This window comes from Numida meleagris, chromosome 4 (assembly GCF_002078875.1).
Source record: "Numida meleagris isolate 19003 breed g44 Domestic line chromosome 4, NumMel1.0, whole genome shotgun sequence".
NCBI lineage: Eukaryota > Metazoa > Chordata > Aves > Galliformes > Numididae > Numida > Numida meleagris.
This window is the reverse complement of record NC_034412.1, coordinates 23,338,557-23,366,378: the sequence shown is the minus strand read 5'-3', so window position 1 is coordinate 23,366,378 and position 27,822 is coordinate 23,338,557. Positions and strand designations below refer to the sequence as shown.

General features: G+C 43.8%; 2 protein-coding genes across 5 annotated transcripts; one reads left to right on the top strand and one right to left on the bottom strand.

The window, feature by feature from the left end:
- LIMS2 (LIM zinc finger domain containing 2) lies at window positions 71–27,777 on the top strand. 4 transcript variants are annotated; one of them, XM_021394971.1, is made up of 10 exons: window positions 71–876; window positions 8,709–8,868; window positions 9,639–9,705; window positions 10,133–10,253; window positions 20,482–20,631; window positions 21,378–21,528; window positions 22,194–22,286; window positions 23,111–23,159; window positions 23,341–23,416; window positions 24,245–27,777. In XM_021394971.1, exons 1-10 carry the CDS (start codon window positions 866–868, stop codon window positions 24,390–24,392), a joined length of 1,026 nt encoding a protein of 341 aa, XP_021250646.1. In that variant the 5' UTR covers window positions 71–865; the 3' UTR covers window positions 24,393–27,777. The 4 variants fall into 4 exon arrangements, with proteins under 4 accessions (XP_021250646.1, XP_021250647.1, XP_021250648.1 ...); XM_021394972.1 differs by lacking the exon at window positions 71–876 and adding an exon at window positions 905–1,151; XM_021394973.1 differs by lacking the exon at window positions 71–876 and adding an exon at window positions 4,038–5,389.
- On the bottom strand, window positions 10,260–20,473 carry GPR17 (G protein-coupled receptor 17). Its single transcript, XM_021394974.1, has 2 exons — window positions 18,187–20,473; window positions 10,260–13,573 (listed from the first exon to the last, which is right to left on the bottom strand). Exon 2 carries the CDS (start codon window positions 13,535–13,537, stop codon window positions 12,503–12,505), a length of 1,035 nt encoding a protein of 344 aa, XP_021250649.1. The 5' UTR covers window positions 13,538–13,573; window positions 18,187–20,473; the 3' UTR covers window positions 10,260–12,502.

Below are 27,822 nucleotides of genomic sequence, written 5' to 3'. Positions count from 1 at the left end.
GGGCAGATTGGCAGGAGGCGTCACGCTGAGCAGAGCTGCTCAGCGCCCGTCGACAGGGCCCTACAGCTGCAGCAGTTGGGGTGAAGGCGGTGCCGTGTTCCCAGTGTAGTGAGGGAGAGATGATGCTCAGGGCAGTGCAGTGAACTGTGAACTGTGCGTTTCCACCACCGAGGAACAAGAGCCCGCATATCTGCTCCAGCGGACATGACTGCTGAAGTGCACCCCCACCGTTTTGTCTCCATCGGTGTTCGGCAAACGTCGATGAATGTCACTGGGTGCAAGCGTTCCCACATGGAAGAATACAACCCCACTCCTTTGCTCCACCCACACTTCCAAGCCATCTGCCATTCTGTCGGACTGCCCCTCTGCTGCCGTCTGTCTCCCAGCAACAACACATAACGGAATACCGGCGGGCAGGCTCAGCGCCTGCTGCAGTCCCACCAACATCCACCTCTGACGCCGCGCGTCGACGCCGCAAACATAGGAGGCATTACTTTCGGAGCAGCCCTCGTGCTCCCCACGGGCCGAGGAAGGCGACGCCGGCGCTGACCGGGGCACAGAGCGCGGAGCTCCGCCCTCAGCCCCCTACGCCGCCGCGGGGCCGGGGCCGGAGCCGGGGTCAGGGCAGGGGGCGGGTTCGGCCCCGCCGCCGCCGCGTTCCTCCCTGCTTCTTTCCCTTTATAGGAAAAGTATGCGTGGGGCTCGGGGGGGGTTGCCCTGAGTCACCGGGGGCTGCGGCTCCCGCCCACGCCCGGGGGCCCCGCGCCGGGCCGTGTCGCGCCGTGCCGGGGTTGGCGCTGCCCGCCGGGCCTGGAGCGCCGCGCGGAGCCGCTCGTCCCGCCTCGCAGCCCCTCAGCGCGCCGCCATGACGGGCAGGTAAGGGTGGGAGGTCCCGCGGGGCCGTACCCCCGTGTGGGGAGGGCCGGGAACGGAGAGAGGACGGCAGCGGGTCTGCATGGGCCCTGTGCACTTCTGTGCGATGTTACGCTGCTGTGTGCCCGCTTGACGTTAACCAGGGTGGTGGTGGGCTGCTCGGCCTGAGTGTGCTGAACGACTGCTGTGGCCCCGCCCGTGGTTTTGGTGCCTGTTCCTTGTTTATTGTCTGTGACGACGTGCTGTTGTTGATAGGTGGTCGTACGTGCTCAAAAAACGTAAGCTTTTGCCCCATGCTATTAGATGACTTCTCTGTCTTAATAATGGTCTCTTATTTACTCTTCCGATGCATGATGTCGGTGTTTTGTATTTGTATTTACAAATGTACACTGATTTCTTAAAACTAGAGGAAGACTGAAAAGCCCTAGAAGTTCACAGGTTGTGGTACCACCACAGCTCCTCAGTGGGGATAAGGATGGGGCTCAGGCTCCACTGGTGTGACTCCCATACGGCCATGGTATGTGCTGGGATTACGGATGCATTTTTAGGGATTAAGATAAGTGAGAAGTAACTCCAATTTCATTTTTAAGTGTTCTGTCCTTTTTAGCTGTAGAGGGCGTCTCCTGAATTTAACTATAGCAATTTGGTTTGCGGATTTCTAACATCAGGGAAAATACAATTTCAGAAAATTGAAAGAAGGATGTATGCATCTGTACGCACGTAATTCCATGGCCTGATTTCTTTGTTGGCTGTGACGGAGTTAAGAAAGAAGAGCAGTGAGTGAGCAGTGGCAAAACATTGTCAGCTGGGAAATAGAATTGAAGAAAATTTCATTTAAGAGGTTACTGTTATGGTGTTGATTAGAAAACATAAAGATAAAAAATACTTGTATTATATTGTCTTTAAAAATTAGTGTAAAGATAATATGAAGCCCAAGGAAAAACGTTCCCTTAGTGGTTATTTCAGGGCGTAGTTATTTTTGTGAGAGATCTTTGTCATCACTGTGCTCAGACTAATTGGGACCTGGATATGGCTTTGTACTTCCTGCAGCCAACAGAAGAACAGCTGCACGTACAGACACACTTATTGATTGTCCTAACCCAGCTGAGGCCAGTAATAAGGGTACATTATCTGTGGTGGAGTGATGGAGGACTAGGAGTGAGTGAGTGTATGTTTTGAGGGATGGGCAGACAGGAGGGTTACTGTTGGCATTTATTTTTTTTCCCTTTCAATCCCCTCATGTTGTTTCTTGAAGAACAGAGTCATAGTTTCCTGTGGAAGACTGCTTATGTGGAAAGCAGTGAAGCAGCCAGGAGGGTAGAAGCTGAGGTGTTGGAGGGAGGAGAGCTCTGCCAGATTGCTGACGGGAAGGGAGCTGAAGTGCTGCAGTGCTTCAATAGTTTGCCTTGTATTAAGAGTAAAAGAGATGATGTAATAGTGCGTTAAAAAGTGTTTTCTCACTCTAAAATTTAAAAGGTCAGCAAACCCACACAATTTGAAGGATATTTTTATTTTTCTGTTTCATTTACTCGTTTTCATTCTTTACTGTTCCATTTATTTCTCTGCTCTGTAAAACAAAGATGAATGAAGTACAAATGCAATCTGAAAGAACTGAGAGCTGCAGATTGCTTGGAGGTCAGGGGGTCCGAAGTACAATGAAGTGCAGGTTGAACTAGAGATTTTGGGTTACTGATTTCTGGTTGTGGGATGATGATGTTCCCCCTCTGTGCCTGTCCTGGGTCCCAGTCAGCCATTCTGCTTTTGCTTAGTGGACATGGAGGATCTCTGCTGGTTAACACTAGCCTAATACTTGTGAAATCACCACTTCTCCTTCTCTTGCTTGTTTTCTCCTGCAGCTTGCCAATGGAATATATTTCACTGTGATGCTACAGTGCTTCTTTTTTAATTACTTACAAGAAGATAACAAGAAAATAATAAAACACAAAGTGGTTTTCATGGTGGTGCTGACCAGTCAACACTGACTCAGCTGTGTCCATCGCCCTCCTCTCCTTTCCCTTTGTTCTCTTAAACACTGCCTTCTCTATTCTCAGTATTTTAATTCTTTCCGGTGTTGCTGGTGTCATGCTCAGCTCCCAGCAGGGCTGTGTAGTGAGAATGCTGGGCACGTGCCTGCTGCCTGCTCCCGGCCCTCCTCAGCTGCTCCTCTTCAGGCTGGCTGTGCTCGGTGCCCTGGCACGTGCCTCACCTGCATGGAACAGCAGTGCTGTGGGATGCAGCAGCCTTGAGGGCCAGACACCTGCCTGTGCTGATTGAGATGCTCAGCTTTGTGAGACCCTGTCAGCAGTGCTCCTCTGTCGGTTTGACCTGAGAGTCTTCTACAGTGACATGGATTGATTACGTGAAGGCTTGGGACTTAAGTTTTTTAAATCACATCTCCTGGGTGACGGAGTTTACACGGCTCCATCATTCAAGTCTGGCAGAGCACTAACTGCTGGCGTGACCTCCAGGTGTGCTGCCTTCAATAAGTGATTCAGTGGGATGCAGGAGAGAGGTTCTCTGGTCTTCTGGGCTGCAGAAGAATGGCAGGCAAAGAGTGAGGAACAGCACTGGAGCAGAACTGCATGCATCCTGCTGCGGCTCTCCTGGAACTCCCCCCAGGAAGGTGACTCACTGGATGTCCGTGCCAGGGCTCCCTGGCCACCTCCCCACTCTGCTGTGGGGTGCCATGGCCGGCCTGTGCCTACGGGGCCCAGCAGCCTCAGGGCTGTACCGGCGGCGGCAGGGCCGGGCAGGCGCGGCCACCAGGGCCCAAGGGTACGTCTGTGGGGCTTGGGGGTATGGCTGGGGCTCCCAAGTTGTGACGGGCAGTTGCTGGGGGCGGTGGGTGTTCTTAGTCTTGGGGCAGGAACTGTCTGTGTGCAGCAGGACAGGATGAGGTCTGGTTCTATTTCCAAGCAGATTATGAAGGAGAGGACTTTCCTGATGAGGAAGCTTTCATTTTTTAACAATAACAGGAAAGCAGCAGTGGAGAACCTTTCCCGTGTGGAAGCTAGATCGTTCAGAGCCAGCATCAGTGCAGCTCTGGTTAGTGCTGGAGTGCTTCGGTGCCGCAGGGACAGAGAAATAGTGAAATGCAGTCATTCAAAGCACTGAGGCTCAGTAACCTGTTGGTACTGTGAGTATCAGGCTTCTTGATTTTAGTGTTTGTAGATTAGCATGGTCTGTCAGAAACTGGAGCTCCCAGCATGGCTGCAGCCTGGGATCACTTACCTAGCAGACAGAGCTACTCGAGTCTGCCCAGGCAGTTACTTGGCTTGGCTTGAGGGTTACTTTTCCTGTGTTTCAAATTAAAATTGTTATCATCTTCACAATTTTTGTTGGTTAGCTTTGGGCAGGAGAGCAATTAACAGAAATCAACTCAGTTAAGTAATTGCATCTGGGGAGAGCAACAAGCTGCAGCAGCGCTGTGGGGTCTGTGGTCTGCATCGTGGTGAGAGCAGTGAGTGTGCAGCGGAGATGTCCTTGGGGCAGCCAAGAGCTGTGAATTTCAGTCTTGTCTCAGCTGGAGATAGACGTGGTGCAATTGGTTTGGCCGCTCAGTAGGAGCTCTGTGTCACTCTGTAGAGCCTTGCTTGTCCCAGTGCTTTCCACTTAGCCTACAGCCATTGGTTAGTGGTAAAATTTTCAGTTTTTCTGGCACAAAGTTGTGGATGTGAGTGTATGGAAGGGCAGTGGGAGGACAGGGGGAGGAGTGTGAATGCCATTGAGGGGAGACAGTGCTGTGCAGGAGTAGAGAAGGGACTGGTGGCAGAAAAATCGGTGTTGAAGGAGCAAAGAAACACGGCCCTTCAGCAGGAAAACTGTGAGCTGATGATGAGAAAGGTAGGGAGATAAATGCTCACAGTCTTCTCACCTTTGCACCGTGTGATTTGCTTTCAGCTGTTTGACTGTTTCGTTTTAGCTGTGAGAGCCTTCCAAAAGAAGGTGAAGGCACAATGTTGTTTGTTTTCTTGATTTGCAATCAGGTTTCATTTTTTTTCTTCCTTTTCTGTTTTGTTACCGAGATGTATTTTTCAAGCCTTGATGATGTTGGTGATAATTATTTAAACCTACTGCTGTGGATTTGGGCACATTAGCAGGTCTGGGGAAAGCAGGGTTTATATCCCTTCATTGTGCAAATGGTGGCAATCCAAAGCAGCACTGCTGCTTGCTGGCGGTAACTGATGAACATGTTTGGAAACGGTCAGGTTTAGCGGTGCTGGTAAACAGCCATCACCACAGGCTCTTTGGAGATAGTGGAAGTGAAGAAGAGGAACGCAGACTGTGTGCACTGGAAGCTATTTATCAGGTGCACATTGTGGGCAAAGTGGTGCATGCCTGATAATTAAAGGGTGGTGTCACTGCACCGCAGATACAACCTGTTCAACACGGACACTTCTTGGTGGGCACTGCCCCAGGCTGAGCGTACCTCTGGCTTCTGCAAATAGCAAAGGGTTGTGGCTGGTGGGCCATGAAGAGGCGAGAAGCTGTAAAGATTTGTCCCCACACTGCAAGCGTAAGTTGCTTTTCTGTATTTTTCTTCATTTTGCTTGCCCCTCGGTAGTAAATAGCAAGAAAAAAAGTGTAGGTGTTTATTGAGGATTTGGGTAGTCAAGAAGAAATGCCAAAATGCTACTAAGCTCTTATTTAGTCAGCTAAAGGAATATCTCAGTAGGGAGTGAATTGGAAAAATAATGTGAGGAGAAGGAGAAATTCTGAAAATTGAGCTGTGCTCATAGATGGCATTATCAAATGCGCAACAAATCGCATGTTTGGGGAATGGGAATGCTTTCTTTTCTTTCCCCAGCGTTTTCTGGCAGGTTTAGTACAATCACTTGATATTTTAATTAAAGCACTTTAACGTCAAGTTTTAAAAATTACATGACCCATTAACAATAACCTTAAAGAAGCTAAACCACTTTGAAGGAGTTTTCCAGATAAATGTCAGTTCTACTCTTGGAAAAGAGCTAAGAGTACCTTAGGGCTATTATTTCTCAGCTGAAGTTCATGACCTGATACACTTCCTCTTTCTTTTTGTATTTTTGTTGGTCATTATCTGTGAAATGAATCCTACTATGTTATTGTCCCAGTAAATACTTCTAAGCTGTCGACATTAACGGCTTGAAGCCACTAATGCTCAGGCATGCCACAGGGATGGGAAGAGCCCCTCTCTTGAACTGCTCTGATTTTTATCTTGTCCCCTGAGGTCTATGGCACAGCCAAGTGATGAGGGCTTTTTTGGGGTTCGACTTTTGACTATCTAATGCATGTGTGTCTGTGCGTGCTCTGAATAACTACATAAATGTTACTGCATTGTGGTATCTTCTGCATACATGAGAGTCTTCTGGTAGGCCAGCATGAGTGGAGAAGTCCTCTCTAGGATTCCCTAGCATGGGTTTGTTCTGTCTTCTGAGATTTGGATGATGCCCTGTGCTCTTTTTTACCTTGAAATGCTGTCTGTCTTTTTTTTTGGCTGTAGTACCTGTAAAGTTTTTGGTCAACTCCACATTAAAGTAACTCCTCATTCAGGACTGTGATGGAGATCTACCAGGCTGGACGGGGCTCTGAGCACCTGGTGGAGATGTGATGTCCCTATTCATTGCAAGGGAGTTGGAGTAGATGGCCTTCAGAGGTCCCTTCCAACTCTAAGGATTCTGTGATCCTTCTGTTCCCTGTGATCATTCTCACAGTGCTCAATGCCTGTGGAAAAGTATCTAAAAAAAGGAGGTAACACGATAGAAGCTGTAGCATTTTGACAGCTTGGTAGTTAAGCCCAGCTGTTTTCTGCTGAAGAAAAACACATCCAATTTCCAGAATCTGGAATCCACTGGAACAGGTTGCCCAAGGAAGTTGTGGATGCCCCATCCCTGGAGGCATTCAAGGCCAGGCTGGACATAGCTCTGGGCAGCCTGGTCTAGTGGTTGGCAACCCTGCACTCAGCAGGGGGGTTGAGACTCGATGATCTTTGAGGTCCTTTTCAACCCAGGCCATTCTATGATTCTATGAATCTTTATGAGAATATAAGAATATGACATTTGTCGGACTAAATATATCTGAAAGTATTGCTTATACTTAATAATTAATACTTCTGAGAAGTCAAAGCATCAGAAACCCACTCCTAATTATAACATTAATGACTGATTTCTGTAAATTAGGCATTTGTAGAACAAGAGTTAGTTGAGAATGAGGCATCCCATGGTGAGAGCTGGAAGACGTGCTGCATGAGCATTCCCAATGTGTTCTGTTGGGTTTGCACCAGGATGTTGAACTGGTCTTGTTCCTGTGGCCTTTCCTGTCTTTGTGTCACTGACTTATTGTTAAAACAGAGGAGGATTTTGTACCTTACTTCACTGCAAAATATCTGGTGAGCACATGGAATGCCAGAAACGTTCTATGCTGAAGGCTGTTGTTTTGCTGTGTGGTACAGTGGACGTGCTGCTCAGGGGGCTGTGTGTGGCTTGCTGTCTCCAACACTGAGCTGTTGGAGCAGGTCCAGAGGAGGGCCATGAAGGTGATCAGAGGGCTGGAACACCTCCCCTATGAGGACAGGCTGAGAGAGCAGGGGCTCTTTGGCCTGGAGAAGAGAAGACTCCAGGGGGACCTTATTGCCCTTTCAGAACCTGAAGGGAGCCTACAGGAAAGCTGAGGAGGGACTTTTTATAAGGGCGGGTAGCAACAGGAAGAGGGGAAATGGCTTTAAACTGGACAAGGGTAGATTTAGACTAGATACTAGGAAGAAATTATTTCCTGTGAGGGTAACGAGACACTGGAACAGGTTGCTCAGTGAGGCTGTGAATGCCCCCTCCCTGGAAGCACTCAAGGCCAAGCTGGATGGGGCTGTGAGCAACCTGGTCTAGAGGGAGGTGTCCCTGCCTATAGCAGGGGGTTGGAACTAGGGGAACTTAAAGGTTCCTTCCAACCCAAACCATTCTATCATTCTTTGGTCAGTAGAATGAACGCATCACAACAAGAAGCTGAGACTTTTTCCTCATCATAGTTTTTCCTTCCCTGTTTGGACATGACATACAGGGTTTTAAAACTGCATTCTGTTACCATGTAGAGAACTTGGATTACCATGATGATGAGTGTGAAAATGTTGTGCAAGTAGTTAATTCCCAGTTTAGGAGGGAATGGGGAAACAGTCCTTTGAGTGATTTGTGAGTGTGACTTTGTGCGTTTATTTTAGCCTCACTTTCTGAGGAAATGAAGCCAAGCCAGGCGGGGCTGCTCCTTTCTCTCTGTACCTTTTCAACTCTTCAACAGTTTCAATTAATTTGTCGGGAATGCGGAGGCTTTGTATGTAATTATATCCCAAGGCATCTTGTGCACATCAGCTACCGGGTAGATGGGGAAAGGCCCCATTAATACACATGGTCAGGGGGAGGCTGTGGTGGGAGATAGATGCTTATACGTTGGGGAGTCCTAGGAGCACACATCCTGAGACCAGAAATCCTGAGAAGTCGGAATTAATTGGGTTTGCTGCTCTCAGAACTACTGCTTTATTTTAAATGGTGGGGATTTGGTTTGAGCTTTAGCAGGATGACATAATGGGGTGGAAAACTGGCGAAGCAGCCAAAGGTATGTGATAGAGGAGTCTGCTATATGAGTTCGTTCTGCCGCAGTGCTGCTGGCTACCCAGCTGAGTTGCAGGAACATTATTCCTAACTGATGTCAGTGCGGAATTGCCTCAGTCACTGGTGGTTTGTGTGTGTAAAACAGAGTTTAAAGCAATGGAAATTGTGTGTTCGTGGATGTTGGAGAAGCTTGGATGGCATGAGTGTATTCATGATTTGCTTATGACATTGCTTGTGTTCTTACTCTTGTCCTTATTCCAGTAATATGTCTGATGCTCTCGCGAATGCAGTATGTGAACGCTGCCAGACTCGATTTGATCCCGCAGAGAGGATTGTGAACAGCAATGGGGAGCTCTATCATGAGAACTGCTTTGTCTGCGCTCAGTGTTTTCGTCAGTTCCCAGACGGACTTTTTTATGAGGTGAGGCTGTACACTGTGTATAAGAGAAAAGAAATATCTTGATTAAAAGTCAAGGAATTAGGTGAAAGTTATGACAGAAATGTGAGTTTCCATCTCTCTTGCATGTTTAATTTCTAAGCCCTAGGAGGGACTTGCAGCTTGGTTTCTTTTTCCTTTCTTTTCTTCCCCTTACCTACTCCTGTTCATCAACAAAACTGTGTTTGCTCTTTGGGTAAGAGGCATTTCAAAAAAGAAAGCGCAAATATATCTTAATATTTAATTAGACTTAAGTGATAATTTGCCTTTATTTTTAGGTATCTTGTAGCAAACTTTCCCAACTGAACAACTGAAGTTGGCAAAGCCATATAAAACAGATTTCAAACCTTGTCACAGGTTGTGTGTGCAAGCATTGCTTTTGGATAATACATTGTTTTAAACATGCTGCATTCTTAATTTTTTATTCCTGCGTAGGAGTAATTCTAAATAGATGAGTTAAAAAAAATTAATCAAACTATAGGGAAAGAAGCTTTGGGCCCCCCAGGATTTTTGTTGTCTTGTAGGATCTTTGCTGTTGATTTAATTATTTGCTGAACAAATTCACTATGAGGCTGAAACTATGTCTGGGTGTTGCTTTGAGAAAATCTCTGGGAGCTTAAAAACAGGTGAGAAGGGGGACTAGAACTGAAAGCCCTGTCTGATCTTGACCAATTGATCATTCCAAATGGAAGATGCTAAACTGTAAGAACTGAACACCATTCAGTTATTCATGATGGCTCATTCTCTCTTTTCAGTTTGAAGGTCGGAAGTACTGCGAGCATGACTTTCAGATGCTGTTTGCTCCTTGCTGTGGGGAATGTGGTAAGATGTACAAATACAGATTTGTGCAGCCTCATCCAACTATGTACTTATCACAACGAACTGCACAGTTAGGGGCAAGTGACCCTTCTTTTAGCAAAGTCAGCCCTGCAGCATATACATCCACTGGAACGCCACAGATTAACATCTACGGGGTTAATCCCTGTTACTCCCACCACTGAGTGCTTTCCAGCCCTGGGCTGGGTTGCTGGAGTCATTTGAAGGAGCAGGAAATCTGGAGAGAAACAAAGCATGTAATCAGCAGTGATCTGGGGCATCCTGGTGATGGGAAGAGTTGTTTGGTTTTTTTCCTCCAAATTTATAGTGTAGTAGTTCTTGTGGAGTTAAAAGGGCAGAATTATTAAGGGCTGTAGATGTGTGATAAAACTGTTCTCTGCACGCATCTCAAGGTGTTGCTTTCCTTTTGTAGGTGAGTTCATCATTGGGCGTGTTATCAAGGCAATGAACAATAACTGGCACCCAGAATGTTTCCGTTGTGAGCTCTGTGATGTGGCACTTGCTGATCTGGGTTTTGTGAAGAATGCTGGCAGGTAAGACAGAGCAGGAGCTCCGGAAATTTAGTCAGTATGTTGTTGACACGGTAGTGAGATGTTGAGAGCGGTCTGTTGGTCATATACCAGGAGGTAAAGCTTGCAAAGGTTCAGAAAAAGCTTTAGGGAGTAGCCTGTTGTGGGCTAAGAAATTAAATGAAGGATAGTGTTCTTTGTTCAACGGAATGTGTAGAAAGCAGAAACTCAAGTGTTAGTAGCTAGCGGAAAGGTACTGAAAAGAAAGAGATTATAGGCAAGAAGCCAGATAGCAGGTGAGAAAAGGGAATTGTGTGATGCTGAGTAGGCTATTTATCGGTAATAAGATGCTGAGCAGCAATTTGAAACACAGCAAAAGGCCAAGAGAATAATGTGAGGATTACATCATATTCAAACATATTCAGCGTAAGATTTCCCCGGTCTTCAAAAACCATTCATTTTATATAAAGAAATATGAGATCAAGTCCTAAGGTAGATTAATGCATTTAATTAAGAAGTAAGAAACTAAAAACTTGAAACCTCTACAAAGGAATATCGTAAGAAAATAAACGAATCTGACAGTTAGTACGTAGTGTTGCACAATTCATAGTTAATTTCACGCTTTCATATCTTGAGCAAAGCTTAGTAGTTTCCTGGGGTTTACATTTTCACTACCGGAAGGGTGAGGAAGAGAAGGTTATATGTTTGTACCCTGTCCAGCAGGAAGACCCCTCCACTCCATTTTCTGTTCAGTCCTGCATGCAACTTCTGTGTCTTAGTTTTCAGAGCTGGGCATAATAAATTTTCTTGTGACATCTTAGCTTGCTAGAATCTGTGGTGTTGTCATAGCACCTAGGAGAATTCCTGGGTCTTTTTAGGAAAGCAGCTAGGATTGAAACAATTCAAGCAAGAAAAAGAATGTTTGATTTCGTAATATGTGGACCGAATTTAAAATGGTAAGTATAGAAAAGGAATGTATGTGCCTATGTATCTGTACATTCAAAATATATTCCACCTATCTTGTGATTTCCTATAACATTTGTCTCTTTTGCGTAGGAGCTTTCTGCTAGCAGATGCTGTTGGAAACTCTTGGGTTCTTTTTCCATTTTCTCATTGTACCTGATCTTCCCTTGTCTGCCTCTCATTCCCAGATGTGTTCCACTGATATCATTTGTATCAGTGAGGACAGTTAAGGTGATCCCTGCTTTATCTGTAGTGAATAAATAGGCTGGCTCGGTAAATTGCAAAAATGAAATAGTTGTAAAACACCTTAAAGATAAGAATTTCTTCTGGGCAAGGAGAACATCAGTAAAATAAATACCCTGGAGGTGATTAAGAGGTGTGTGGATGTGGCACTAAGGGAGGTGGTTGGAGTGTTGGGACTTGGTAGGTCAGGTGGATGTTGGGCTTGATCTTGAAAGTCTTCTCCATCCTAAATTGTTCTATGATTTCTTCTTCTGCTTGCTTTTGTCCACCTTCACCACTTTTTTAAGACAGGGGTTCGTAGTTTTTTGATTCAGTGTGTAGTAAATATGAGCGCTGTATTCCTAAGCAGAGCTTTTCTGTTTTTTAGTTGGAATGTTATCAGGATGCCTGATGTTTGACAGGGAACTGTGCAAAGGACGCAGTGTAGTAAACGTTGTCTGGCCTCTGTCTGAAGCAGTAGTTTGAAGCTTAGAGCTCATCTCCTGCTCTTAACACTTGGAAGCAGTTAAAAAATTGGCAATACTCTCTTAATTGCATTCCTGGTTGGATGTGTTCCAGCGTTTTCCTTTTTTTTCTTTTTGCTATGGCTTAGTGCCAGTTTTCTGCCTACAGTGCATAAACACTGAGCGTGCAACTTGAACAAAATGCACAGTCTACTTCAGGAATGGATCTCTAGTGTTGGTGCAGTGTGACATTTTAAGTAGGCTTAGGCATTGTGCATAGGAAGAGCCACAACTGAATGCTTTGGGAATTAAGTTATTTTGCAAAAGGAAGCTGTCCATTTAACAGCCACTATGTTCCCTTAGTTGTCCCTAAGTGTTCAGCCCTCAGCTTCACATCTTGGAAATCAGTATGGCTGTGTGTGTGTTTGCAGTTTCAGTAAGACAAGAGCATGTAATCTCGGTTGTCAGAGGGGTTCTTGTTAATTTCAGTTCCAGGGAAATGACAGAACATCCCTCTGCAGGAGTGAGTTTGGCTCTGGTTAGACTGTCTTGCTGTACATCTGCACTCTCAGCTGATTTTGGTGGGACAGTGTTCTCCCGTTGAAGCAGAGGCAAGAGTCACGTTCACAGTTCAGATTTTGCACTTAGCGAGCTTTCGTTTGTCTTACCCTCACATGTCTGCGGTATCATCACAGTCCTTTTACCACAAAACAGGTTGCACAAAGCTTCACGGAATTTCTCAGCTACAAAAAAATACATGACCGGGTCGAGAGCCCCATTCAGACTCGTGAGGCAGGAAGTGATGCGGTTATTGAGTGCTAGAACACGCTGTGTCTCACAGGAAGTCTTGGTCCCGTTGTAATGGAGAATATAAATGTAGCGATTGACGTGGTAAGGTACAAAACAAATCAGAAAGATCATCAAGACCATGATGATCATCTTGATAGCTTTTTCCTTCAGGTGTTTCTCAACTCTGTTCCCACTCTTCAGGCTTCTGATGATTAGTAAGTAGCAAGTCACTGTAGTAACAAATGGGAAGGTGAATGCTACTGCTAAGGACACAACAGCGTGACGTGATGCCTTTTCTCTATAGAGCTGCAGGCAGATGGTTGTGTTGTTTATTTCCATAGTCTGCACGCTAACCAGCAGGGGTGCCATTGCAACCCCAACTATAAGCCATAGAAAGGCACATGCCAAATGGGCATAAAGGGGCCTGCGGAGCTTGATGGACTTCACGGGGTGCACAATGGCCAGGAACCGGTCAACGCTGATGCACATAAGGAAGTAGATACTGGCATACATGTTGAGGTAAAAGAGGAAGCCGGTGAGTCTGCACGGAATCTCCCCAAATGGCCAGTGATTACCCGAAAAATGGTACACCAGCCGAGTGGGCAGTACCAGCACAAATGACAGGTCAGCCACGGCAAGGTGCATCAGGAAAATGTTTGCGGGTGTGCCAGACTTCTGGTCCCGAATGAAGAGCCAAAGAGCCAGGGAGTTGCCAATAAAAGCCAGGATGAAGTCCAGGAAGTAGAAAGTGGCAAAAAGTACGTTCTCGAGGTGTGTTTCTTTGCCACATTGCTCTGAAGTTTCTAAAGGGAAGTTTGACTGATTTGAGCAATTGAGGAGTAGATTTGAGGGGTCTGCTGAGCCTTTCATTTTTCACCACAGTTTTGAAGTTTTAGAAGGAAAAACCTGAAAGAGTTGAGACAGTATATTTAAAAAAAAAAAAAAAAAGCCTGTTATTTTGGAGAAAAGCACACATGGAAATCAGTGAGGTCTGTTACTTGCTGATACTGATATTTAATAGGACAGGTCAGTCTGAGTTTAAATGTACATTAAAACTCTGATTACCTCCTGCTCAGCCAGGATGTCCAGCCCTTTAATTCCTGTTGAGGGAACCACTATTAAAGAGACGCTAGCTCATTATGAGCTTGTCTTCAACCTGTGCTGGGCTTAGTTGAGTGATAGTCAGATGCTCACGTATCAGGCAAATAGAAGACTGGAAGCAGGTTCTGTATGTCTAGCTAGAAAGTATTTATTGTGTTCAATTTGAAAGACGGCTTTAGGACCGAAGAGCTCCTGACGAATCAGCTTTTCTGAACGTACTCTTGTTGTCAGGTGCCTACATCATCCTCGTTTGTTGAAGCAATAGAAGGCAGGTCAGGTATTGTTATTAAAAAAAAAAAAAGGGCAAGATTTCTGAAAATCTTATGAGAATTATTTTATTCTGAAGTCCTGTGCTAATAGCAAACGCATACAGTACCAGTATAGGGGGAAACCTTTCAGATGGGTAGCAGAATCTCATTTGAACAGCAGAAAAGCAATACGTTTACTCAAAAAATATTGCTAGTAATGCCCATGCTGTCATCTATTGTCAAAGTACTATCGTTCCCTGCATCTTTCTTCTCACACTGTAACTCTCTCCCCCTGTAGCTTATCCAGGAGTTTTTCCAAGCTGCAGCATAGTAAAACTGCTTAGCTTTGACAGTATCTGTTTGCAGGGTCCTGAACAGCATCAGCCGAAAGTGGCTAGATTTTGTGGGTGCTTACCCCTGGCTTTTTATACGCTCCGCACCTGTTAGTGTAGGTGATGGGGAAATGCAGACAGTCTGAGCTTCCAGTGCTGTCTCTGTTCCTTGGATTCCTCAGAGGCGTCGCAGTGTCCACAGCAATACCCCTATCGTGCTTACCATTGCATGTTGTACTAATTGACGATTACTGCACAATATTCAACGCATGTTTAAAGAATAAGCAGCTAAGGAAAGCTGAAAACTTTAGCTTCCTGTTTCTGTATACGTTGTTAAAGGTCACTGAGGCAGTGTCAAATGCAACTGTATTTGAAAAGCATTTGGAAAAAAAACACTGAAATAATGATAGCAAAAGATGAGAAGAATTTCCTTTTGTCTTGAGTGTCTGTTTGCTTTGCCTAGGGAAACAATGAGGCATCTGTTGTTTCTTTGACACATTTTTCACCCATTAAAATGTTTTAAGATCAGTCTGCTCCATTTTCCTCTACTGAGATTGAAATTTTAAGGTAGAGGCTGACATTGTTACACAACATCGTTAGTCTTGGGCAGAAGTTACACTGTGTGCTAAAATCTTACGTCATTAGACAGTTGGTCCAAGGCATGAAGCAATGAATCTGACTTCCCAACAGAACTTATTTGAATATATTTATCTGATTGAGAAACTGTAATGTCTGATTAAGTGCTGACCAATATATCGGAAATTTGTAAATAAAATTCCAAGGTAATTCCTATCTTTTGTTAGCTGCTGTCACTTGTGGTAGGTGAAGAATGAGCATGCTGGCCTGCTTCTGCTTACTGTACAGCTGGGGAGACCAGAGTCGACAGAAAGGAGAGCAAACTAAATTTAGAAACAGAAATTTCTTCGTGTGGCCACAGAGGGGCCTTCCTACTCCATGCACTCCCCAAATACAATGTATGTCTATGGCACAAAAAAGTTTGAGTGCATGGGTAATCACTGTCTGCTGCCAGCTGCATGCTGGCCTGTAGGCCTACTAGAAGTGCATCTAGACTGTCCTTTTTTCCAAGGGACATTTCATTCTATAAAAATACATGTAATATCTTATACTATGCAGTTCCTGTTGCTTTCGTGAACTAAAAGAAAACTTGCTGTTGCTGTTCCGTGTGAATTTCCTGGACTTGCGGGAGAGCACACAAGTTTGGGTTTTAGTCTTTATTAGTCCCTTATAAAGTAAAACCTGTGGGTCTTGTTGAACCCAAGAGTTTGGAGTTTCCATGTGATACTAATGATGAATGCTCAAATACTTGTCTTCCCTGGGTGGAATTAGTTTAAATATGTATTTTTCTATTGCATTGCAATGAAGAAATATGCTGAGACTGTGTCTTTTAATGGGCTGTTAATTTACAATGGTGCCTATCATCTTTGTTCGGTTTCTGTCTGCAAAATGTAATGATCTTTATATATTCACACACCTGTCAGTGATGAGTTAGTTGGTCTGGTGGTTAAGTGCTGCTCTTCTCGTGGTTACACCATTGAAAAAGCAGTAGGTACAGGGTTAGGCCAGCTGAGGAGAGGGTAGCAGACAGGGATGTCTCTTCCCCTTGATGACAGTGATTCAGCTCGGTTCAGGAAACAAAGCAGTAAGCTCTGCTTACAGGCTAGATGCTAGAGAGTTAGCAGCTGATACATTGAGCTGATCTCCTGTGGAGAATCTTTGGAATTCAGACCCAGCTGTCTGCCTATGCCAGATGTGGACTAGTCAAGGCATTTCAGCCAGGAATTTTGTCCTCAGTGATGTCAGCCATGACTCTACCATTGACTTCTGTCTGGACGTATTTTCACTGCAAAGTACTGTGGGGTGGAGGAGAAGGGAGAACCTGAGTCTATCTTTAAGCTCAGAATGACAGTGACAAGGAAGGGGACCCTTAGAGCAGATGATAAAATCTGAATAAATTCTGTCTTGTTCACATGATTGCCTTCATGTGAGAGCTGCTCTTATGTTATTTACTTGTTGGAGGAATAGGGGGGAAGGTATCTTTCATTGCCTGGTCAGGAACTGTAGAATCATAGAATCCTTAGAGTTGGAAGGGACCCTTAAAGGCCACGTAGTCCAGCTCCCTGCAGTGAAGAGCTGGATCAGGTTGCCCAGGGCCTGATCCAGCCTGGCCTTGAAAGTCTCCAGGGATGGGGCATCCACCACATCTTTGGACAACCTGTGCCAGTGCCTCACCACCCTCACTGTAAAATACTTTTTCCTTATATCCAACCTAAATCTCCCCTCATAAAGCTTGAAGCCATTTCCCCTTGTTCTATCACCACAGACCCTGCTAAAGAGTCTGTCGCCTTCTTTCCTGTAGTTCCCCTTTAGATACCGACAGGCCGCTTTCTGGTCACCTCGCAGCCTTCTCTTCTCCAGGTTGCAGAGCCCCAGCTTTCTCAGCCTGTCCTGTAGAAGAGATGTTCAATCCCTTGGAGAAGTGTGTCTCTTTATAATTTTGCTTAGGTTTTAAGTTAGAGGGAATTTTAATCAAGTTTTGTATTTCTTTACAGTTCTGTTTGTTGACTTGCAAATCATCGCACAGCACTTAGCTAGGTCGGAGAAAAAGCTGCTGTTTTGCTAGGGTTACTTGTTGAGGTTGTGCCTAGTGTAGAGATGTTTTCGACAGGTTTTGTCATTGTAGACTCTGGAGAGCCCTTTGCTGTTATGTACAACTGCACTTCTGTTTTGCGTGTCTCTATCCTACCAATGTAAATAACCAATTTACTTTTTAGGCTTTTTCTTTCTTTCTGGTTTGTTAGCTTACAAAAAGGACACTCGTAAGTCCTGTAAAACTTTTGTACTCATCTGTATTTATGCTGAGAGCAAACTTGAAAATTTCCCAAATGACCTAGGATGTGTAATTAGAGCTAATGTATATAGTATAGAGGCTTTGACTCCACAAACAGAAAACTTATTTGGGAGTCTGTCTCACCACCCAATAATTTCCGCTTGGATTGCACTCCTGGTGCTGTGTGAATATTTCTTGATGTACGTATTGCTGAGCAGAGTGCTGTTGTGGAGGGAGCCATTATCCCAGCCCCCCGGGGCTGCGCTGTAAGGGAGATGTCACCACTCATTAGAAATGCATGCACACTGCCCATAATTTATGTCCCTGTTTCTATTCTGCTCAGTAGCAAACAAATAACAATCCCCAGGGCTGCTGGTGCAGAAACACTTTCAGCAGATGTTCTGCTTATTACTAATGCAAAAATTAATAAGCAGAAAAAATAGCTCATCATAGATTTGTTACCTGGATAAGTTGAAGGCTTTTTTACAATGCTTAGTGCGGATAAATTTGAAGTGTATGTTGAGGTTTGTGATGGATTTCAGAAAGACTGTTCTTGCTCAGTGAGAAGAATTTTGGTGTGGGAATATGCTAGTTTGGGAGGTTTGTATTTATGGCTGTAGCGTCTTGTCTCCTGTCTTCCTCTGCAAGTATTCTGCATTAGAAGTAGCTTGCTTCTAACTGATGTTATTCTCCTGAATATCACTCCTGCTGAACCTCCCACCCCTCAGCTGAAATGCTGCTTTCCTATAAGCATCAGAGCGGTGTCAGAGCGCTGGACCTGTCAGCTTTCCTGGCAAAAAGGATGGACGTTAAGTACTGAAGTGTGAAAAGTTTTGTGTTTTGATCTTCAAAATATGCTGCTTTTTCTTAGTTTCAGGCATTTCCATTATGTTGATGAGCTCGGTGTGTGTATCTTTCCACCTCCCTGACACCAGTTCATGGCACTAGGAAAGCTCCTTCGCTACTCTGCTAAAGAAGTTTGTCTCTTACCTCTTCACAGCGCGGTCCTATGGGTGGAGAACCAGTTCCTTTTAGGGAAGATCTCAGGGAGTTCCTTCTGATGGCAGCAAACCAAAACGAACCACCAACGGCAAAACCAAGGAGCTGATCCCAAAAGAGAACGCTGTTGCAGAGCTGCTGAGGGTGGAGAAAGGTGCCCCTCTATATAGCGTCCTTCTGGCTCTGATAGTGCGTTATCAGCTCAGGCTCACAACGGAGCAGTGGAGAGGACACCCCTGCACTGAAGAGCATTCTTCATCCCAGCTGAGCCCTTGGCATGGGGCTTGCTGCTGCTGTTGCAGATATGAATGTGCTGTATGAATATTCCAGTGTTCATGGTGCTCACTGAAGGCTGCTGCTGAACTCCCAGCCTTTCACACAGCCCTCTTGGAGTCCCCTGATTATTTTAGGAGGGTGGAGTGAAGCATTGTTTGGGGGAAGTCTGGTATTAATAGACACAACAGGACATTTCAGAATGGGATAATTCCATAATGGTGGGAGTGCAGAGAGAGAGGGGCGGCTGCTATGGTAACAGCTCAGCCTGTCCAACACTTCCCTTTGCTTGCAATAGAGGAGGGTCTATGGGATGGCAAAGAGGGCTTGTGAATGGGGAGGGGTTGATAATGGTTTATCAGTTCAAATGGCTGAAGGCATCTTATTCAGCTGAATGAGAGGGGTCTCTTTCAGGACACTCGCTTCAGGGTCCCTGTGTCCTGCCCCATATAATTACTCTCCATTTGACAGTGCCGAATAAAATTGATGCCTTTATGCTGAGATGAGCACAGCTGCATATTTCCTTATAGTGGGGTCCTGTCTGCTTTTTCTGGATTCCGTCTGGGCAGACAGTAGTTCCAGCCCTGGAGAGAGACTCTTGATGATGGGAGGACTCAGATTTGGAGAGAATAATAACGATACTTAGCACTTAGACAGGCGCCTGCCAACTGAGGGTCAGAAATGTTTGAGGTCTCACAACAACATCTGTGTTGAATCCTTATCCCCATTTTACAGATCTAAGGGTAAGTGATTCATCGTACCAGAATTTTGGAAGGGGCCCTGCGATGAATCCACTGCTGCAGCCATAAATCTGCCCTTTCCATTTGAACTTTTCCTTTCGACTCGTGTCTGTTGAGAATGGCCTGTAGATCTCAGCAAGCTTCACATAGCGATACAGTGAAAGGAATCAAGTGGGACTCTCTGTTTTGTGAGAGAGAAACCTGCAGAAGTCGTTCCTCTGTCAGTTTTGCTTTACAACAAATTCTTTCCTTGCTGCTAGAGGGCTACGTAAGAGGGAATTAAACCGAATGGTTTCTCCTCAGAGCTTCTGGATACTGGGACAAAACTGGTGGATACCTGCAGCCTTTATAGAAGTCCCTTTTATGCTCTTGTCCAAGTTTTGCTACCAGAAATTTGGCTTGTCTGCCTGCTGAGGCTGTGTTTGTAATTTGTTCTAGAGCAAGAAATAGAAACGCAGTTGTATTTACCTTATAAAATCACATCATTCTTTATTTTCCTTAGGACTAAAAGGAGTTAAGAGACAGAAGAGCTAGGATTCAATAGGTTCTTGTTTATCCGAGCTGTTGAAGATTAAGGATTTCCATTTGAGCAACGTGCTGTGGTTTAATTGTTCTTAATTCTCCCTGCTCTGCTCCCTCCCAACTCCCAGTCCTGTAATGCCTCTGCCATAGTTGTTAATAGAGAGGGGGTGTATAGGGGAAGTTTTATGTCATGGCCTGAACTGGTGATTGAGCACTGGTGAAGGGGTACATCATAAAATCACTGAGTGACTTGTGTTGGAAGGGACCTTAAAGCTCATCCAGTCCTAATCCTGACCAGGGACACCTTTCACTACATCAGGTTGCCCATGCAACCTGGCCTTGAACACCTCCAGGAATGGGGTATCCACAGCTTCTCTGGGCAGCAGTGCCAGGGCCTCACTGTCCTGTGAGTAAAGAATTTCCTCTTAACACGTAGCCTAAATCTCCCCTTTCTAGTTTAAAACTGTTCCCCCTTGTCCTATCACTATCTGCCTGTGATATAAATGCAAACATAAATCAGAAAATGTTGGAGAAGGATTCCAAGGAATTATAACTTGGTGGCTACTCTATCTATATACTCTTTTCTGTGCAACTGGTGTTAAATACAGGATGCTAAACTAAATGATGTTTAGTATGACCTCGAAAGATACTTCCCTGATTACATCAAGTACATCTTGCATCATGCAGTATATATATTTTTTTAGGAGAAAGAACTTCATCATGTTTTTCTTTCTTTTCTTTGTTCAACCAGGCACCTGTGCAGGCCGTGCCACAACCGTGAAAAAGCTAAGGGACTGGGCAAATACATCTGTCAGAAATGCCATCTGATAATTGATGAGCAGCCTCTGATGTTTCGGAATGATTCCTACCATCCAGATCACTTCAATTGCACCCACTGTGGGTATGTTCTTCTATTCAAAACCCTGACGACAAAGGAGAAAGAACAGTACGGTCAGCAACGCAGTCCTTTCCAAGGCCTGAATTTTGCTGCCTTTGCATTGTTGAAAAAACAGAAATTCTTTGATGAAAAATGGAAAGATATTGGGAAAGCCTAGAAGAACTGCAGTTTTATTTTGCTGTTTTCTGTTTTCTTTTCTGCTGGATTTGAATTACACCATTTTGTACTGAAAATGATAAATGGTTCCTTGTGAGAACTTATGTCAAAGGCTGTGTGCACGTTACGATAAAAGTACTGTCCAAAGATTGCTGGTGCCAGACCATTCCAAATAGTTTCACTTTGCGTTTCTGCCCTGGAGGGGGGGATTCTCGGGGGTTGGTGTAGCTGGAGTGCAGTGTGGGTAGCAGTACTGAGAAATAAGGTGAAGTGATTGCTGCTGACTAGCACAGGGATAGTCCTACCTGAGCTATCCCATTTAAAGATGGCATGACACTGTGTCATTGCATGTAAGCGCACCATATATTTTTGCTGGAGCGTGTACCTGAGACATGATGGCAAAATGAGAAAGCAATTTTAGAAAAAATAGTAGATAGCAACTGTATTTCACTAGCTTAATTTAATGACAGTGTTTGTAGCATGAATGTTGCCAAAATATGTTACCTTTCAAGTTCAATCTTCCAAGATTTCACCTCAGATGTTAAGGAGCTTCACTTGGTGTTCTTACTTCAGGGACACATTTATGTTTTCAGGAAGGAATTGACTGCTGAGGCCCGGGAGCTGAAGGGAGAGCTGTACTGCCTGCCATGCCACGACAAGATGGGAATCCCCATTTGTGGAGCCTGCCGGAGGCCCATTGAGGGACGAGTGGTCAATGCCCTGGGGAAGCAATGGCACGTTGAGGTAAGGCCTTCCCAAATCTGAAACTTCCTTCAGGAGCTGTTTTGGAAGACAAAAAACCAATTGCTTATGTTTCAGATTGACTTCATTTTGTGTGAGCACGAGTACAACAGGTTCATCAAGATTGCATTGTAAAGCTTCTTGCAGAATGTGGTTCACAAAATAGCATTTACTTAGTAATAAATTTAAATAATTACTCACTAGGGTAGATATTCTTTCCACTCCTGATTAAAAGGTTTGTAACTGTTAGAATTTGTAAAGTAGACAGAACCAGTTCAGTTTTTGCCTTCTAAGTCTTTTCAGCTCAATTTTTCTGTAACTTTCAGCTAAGTTGTCTCAGCACGCTCTAAAGTTTTATAGTGATATATGGTTTTGGTGATTTAAGCCTCCTAGGGCTGAACTGTGACAGAGATGCTGCTGCTCATCTGAGCTGCGTTCGTACCAACCATATTTTTATATTCCTTTTTCTCTTCTCTGAGACAAGGAAGGCAATATTCCACAAGTCAAGCGTAGACACAACACAAGGATTTTCCTATCTAAGTTTTATTAAAGCATTAAGTCCCTTGTATTGAGCCATGGTTTGCAGCCAAAATAACACCCATGCAAGTTTTTCCCTCGTGATGGAAAAGTCATGTTGCTTTCCACTGAGTGTCTTCTTTGTTTTGCAGCATTTTGTTTGTGCCAAATGTGAGAAGCCATTCCTGGGGCACCGACACTATGAGAAAAAAGGACTGGCTTACTGTGAAACTCACTATAACCAGGTAAATCCTACAGTACAGATGGCAGGTGCTTGCTCTGACTGCCTAATAAAACTGCTTTCATAATCTCAATTTGTAGAAGCAACACAATATTAAGAAATCAATGAGCTTTAATTGGGAAAACAGGTTTTCTTGGTAGATGTGAAAAGTAATGCTGAGAACATACTAGAAATATTTCAGGGAGATCAATTTTTCATTATCCCGTTGAGATTAAAAACACTGACTGTGGGCAGCAATAAAAATTTCTGTAATTTGTGTGGACTTTTTGGTTAGTTATCGGTTTCTGTGGGCCTAAGATAAATGTTATGCTGTTAAAACCATAAAGAAAAGCAAGTTTCTCAAGTCAAAACAAATGTGTTTATTCTTTCTGATGATAGTGAGCAACTATGAATTTGGTATTCTGTCAGATAAATTAGTCTTTCTCTCATAAGAAGTGTTACTATTTTGAAAATAGCTGTAGCTTTTGTTTTGACGCTTACATTTTGGCATCAGGAGATGTTTGCAAATATACTTCACTGATCTGATCCTGTCATACTCAAATTGCCACATGTACAAGATTTTAAGATCACAGTGAAATTGTGAAATTGTGTAAGACAATAACAAAAAAGATCTTGTAGTATTTAGTGGTATGAGATCCAGATAAACATGAACTATTGGCAAGCGTATGAGAAGTTATTCAGAAGATTTAAATTGGTACACTTGGGGGCAACTGCTATATCTGGGAATTCATTAACTGTTAGGATTGAACGTTCACACCAGCTGTGTGATTTGGGGAGCGTGAGTAGTCAGTAACATGAACTCCTGTTCTTACTTCTTTCGCTGTGCAGCTCTTTGGAGATGTCTGCTACAACTGCAGCCACGTGATAGAGGGAGATGGTAAGATTTGTTCTCTTCTTATTTTGGGTCACTGTCCCTGTTCCTTTTGTTAGTGCAGCTGTTGCAGTCTCACAGTTGCAAGGCACCAGTGTTTCTTTTTCACGTCTGGCCTCATTTGAATTTGGATACAAATCCAAATTCAAGTAATCTGGCAGTTTCCTTTTATTTTGTGCTTTTGCAGTGGTATCAGCTCTTAACAAGGCCTGGTGTGTGAACTGCTTCTCCTGCTCCACCTGCAACATCAAGCTTACACTGAAGTAAGTCAGCATTTATGCTTTGGGCCATATTAAACATTTGCCCCTAGGGCAGAGTATCAGTCTGGGGGTGCCGTGAGCTAGCACCTCTGAGGGGCAATGTTCTGTTGATCCACTGATCAGTAATGCCATCTCTCTGTGGGAGTCCTGATTTCACAACTAAAAGAGAGCTAGGACCCAACATTTTCTCTATCTTATTTTCCTCCTGTTCACAAAGGAAGAATTTATTCTGTAAGAAGGTTGAGTAAAAGGTCAGCTGTACAGAAGGAACGTTTTAAACTTGTGTAACTGCCTATACTGAAGTACCTGCAGCTTCCATTGCTCCTTAGTCTGGATGCACCCGTCACTGGCAGTGTTTGCAATTACTTAAAGTAGCATAACATCTTTTATCAGAATAGTTACCCAAATATGTAGAAGAGGAACAGAAAACAAAGCAGTCCTACATTTTCCTTTCTCAGGTTCAAATGGTTCAAACAGTTATCCTGCTTTGCTGGGTTGGCCCTAAAGGCCTGGTATGGGAGGGCACTAATTCATCACGCAAACATTTGTAATGACGCTTCCATTCTAAGATAACAGCCTAGGATAATAATGTTGTTATATACAGAAGTATAGCAAAATCTTGCTTCTTATTAAGCTAGCAGTACTAAAGACCCCAGTTTCCTGATTTAAAGCTGATCTTCATACTTACATGGTAAGACAAGGAAGTGAGGCATTTTACACATGCAGTAGAAAGCAAGCAATTACATTTCTGTAGTTGCACACAGACTTGATTTAGTCAGGTATATAGCTTGCAAGTGCTGCTTTAATAGCCCACTATTGTTTGTGTTAAAGGAATAAGTTTGTGGAGTTTGACATGAAGCCTGTATGCAAGAAATGCTATGAGAAATTCCCACTGGAGCTGAAGAAACGCCTGAAGAAGTTGTCAGAGCTGGCATCCAAGAAGGCACAACCCAAAGCCCTGGATTTAAATTCTGCTTAAACAGGTCTGCCCATCTGTTGACTGTGCTCTTGCAGTCATAAGGTGCTGCTCACAGCAGCTGTTGATTACAAAGAGAATTACTAAGAACAAGTGAAACCAAAGAGAAGTGGTACCTTGCCCTCCTTCTGGTAACGGAGCCTGCATCTTGACTCTCTCTTCTCAAACAATTGCCTATTAACACTTGCAGAAAGAGCAGTTTACAGGCTGGTTATTAATTTGCTAACAACAACTTACTTTGCCTTTATCAAACTGTGCGCAATCTTTCTTTCCTTCCTCAGTTGAACTGTACTTCTCTCTCCATTCCTCTATAGTCTAACAAATTTAGAAACACTAGTTGAGTGTAGAGGGTGGAAGAAATGTGTGGTTTACTCTTTTTTGGCTAAAGTTTACTGCGTAAGCCCAGAAGCCAATAGTTAAGGCATCTTCATTGCCTACTTGTCTGACTCAGGACCAATGCTAGGACAGCTGAAGAAGCTTACTTTGCTGTTTCAATTTCTTACTGTTCAGCAGTAAGGAGGTTGCAGTTGCCAAGGCTACATCAGCCTTTGTCAGTTTAGAAACTGACAATATAATTTCTCGGTCTGTTCGCTTTATTCATCATGATTATAAGAGATTCTAGTGGTCAGCACAAAGCACGTCCTATCCTCTGACAAAGCTGACACTTGTAGTTGTTATTAATGTAAGTGCTTCAGTTTCAAATCCGGTCCTCCTCGCTTTGTTTGAAACACTCTGAGGTCACTCTCCAGAAAGCCTAATTACATTAAGAAATTTATTTGTAGTTGATTACAAATGCGATCTTACAGAGAAAAATCAGTAAATATTTGGGTGAAAATTTTATGAAAAATAAGAGCCACCCAACATCTTTCTTCTTAAGACCTGAGTGTACTTAAGGAGAGGATCTCAGACCTGAATCTATACCTCTTAATAATATAGTTTTGCTTGCAGATTTCCTTCTGCTCTGTAGTTTTTCCTCTCACTGCTGCAGTTTCACTCGTACAACCGAAGGTGCCAAAAAATATATTGGTTTTGATCATTCTTACTATTTCTTTAGGGGTGAGCTGAACTAAGCTGAGTGGACTGAGAATGCCTTTCCATGAATAGTTGGAGACTGCCCTTTTTGTGAGATGGACAGGATTGAAGGCACTGGAGGACTGCTGTCCCATGTGTGATTTAAGTCTACCAGAAAGTGTATGGTTCAGCAGATGAAGTGAATACAGTTGGGCCTGAGGCAACACCCTGCGGCCCCAGGCAAATTAGTTAGCGAGAAGTGAAAGCTTCATCACTTCTTGCATGTGTGAGAAGCAATGGATTGGATAATCTACCTTAAAATTGCCCTCACTGTCATTATGCTCTGCTCCTAATGGATCTGCACAAGGTAACAGCTAAAGCACTGACAGCTGTTAATGCGCTTTCCCTGTAGCCACTGCCTGTGGAACTGCAGCAGCGATCTCATGGCAGCAGTGGGAAATCATGGTTGACTGTGCAGATAGGAATCCCATGTGCAAGACCATCTCTTAGATACTGGCTTTCCTGATTAAGTTTCCTTCAGCTGCTCTCCTTTATTATCGTCATAAGTTTCTGTATGATTTTAACTGGGATATTCTGAATCCATATTCTGTATCCACCATAACAATGATGAGGGGATAGGCTTTAATCAGATGGTAGAGCTCTTCCATAGCCTTCTGACCAATGTGCACTGTGGATTACACTAATTGTAGCTTTTGTCACTGCTTCAGGAGAACGTGTGCCTAGTCCCTGTTCTCTCACTAACCTTTAGGTGGTCTTTTAGTTAAGGACCCAAAGAACAGCATGTCTTTTAGTGCACTAGGATGTGGCCATTGCAGATTTTTCCTGTCCTTTGGCGTTTGGTTCACAGAATAAAGTACAAAAACATCTGATCTAGATATCTTATGCAGATTCTTCTCAGCATAAAGCATGCAGGTCTGTTCCTGTCATCTTAGTCATGACCTGCACCTAATGTCAAGTCTGAACAGCTGTGTACATCAGCTTCCTGGGAAGATGGTGGGGGGAGCACCAAGCTGTATACCTACTAGTGAAAACAAAGAGTATGTAGCTAGCAGGCAATACGAAATACTCTTTCTGTGGCCACTCTCAAGTTCAGCAATGGAAAATTCAGGCATGTAGAAGCAGATGGAATTATTTATTACTGCAAGTAGAGATTTAGTCTGTGCTTTCACTTCGTCTCATGCTAGAAATCGAGTAGACCTAGTGGGCTTCAACATTCCAAGAGAAGTCGGTATCATTCTGTTTGTTAAGGTGTTCAGTTAGCATTCTGTCGTCATCCTCAGAGCATCTCCTGAAATGAGTGGAGTGAAAAAATTGTCATAGTCTTGTTCTCTGTAAAGAGCAGAGAGTGGTGAGCTCTTAGCATCTCTTAAAATATTAAATTTTCAGACATGTTTTTCTTAGCCTACAATGTACAGAGTTATAGTGGTGAATGTTACTCATGTACCTTTTGTGAGGTAGTGGAACTGAAGGAGTAGGAAAGATCATTAGAAGGAGTTTGAACAGATGCATCTTCCCTCTACCTCTTTGGGTCCACTTTTAAAAATTTTAAGTAGAAGATAATGCAGACATCAGAATGTTCCTTGGTGCTGACAGGTTTTCTCACGAAGCCAAGATCTTGGTTAGAAACAAGCTGCCTGCTTTTTTCCATTGCTGTAAGCAGACAAGTGGCCAAATTCATCCTAGGTATCACACTTCTGGAGAGGATAGGTTTATATCAAGGTTGAATTTCGCTCAGTAGTCTACACTAAGAGCTCATGTAATTATATGCGTTTATAGTTTACATTCATATTTATACATACTGAATTACAATCACTAATATTCACTGATTACACTTGAAAATGTTTATGCTTTTAGAAACCACAGTATGTGAAGCTTATTTATATTAAAAGGGTATGTTAATCACCTGCTATCTTTCTTTATGGGAAACTAACCTGCTCTCCTGGGTTTGCATCCTGGCCTTTATTTTTACACCAGTCTGTGCAGTGTTAGCAAACGTTTGACCTCCTGGTCAGAGAGTTTCTAGATGTGTGCTTTGTATCAGATGATGCAACTGACATGTGATCAGATGGTGAAGGGATAGGTTGCAGACAAATAGAATAAATGCAGTTGCACTAGTCTGTAAAGCACTGTTAAGTGCTGAGGACGGTGTAGGCTGGATGAAAGAATTAGCAGCAATTAGAGCAATCAGTCATGGTTCAGGCTTTGATAGGTCTGGATTCTGCACAATGTGGAGCTCTCATTTTATCACACGTTGCCGGTGCTGTCTAACATAACACGTGACTGTGGATGGAAGTATTGTAATACTGTACCTGTTTCTGTTCCTGTAATAAAGTTAATTGTACTACTACATTTTAAATCTTTGCACGCACACAAAAAAGTAAAGTTGTATATAGTTAGCTTA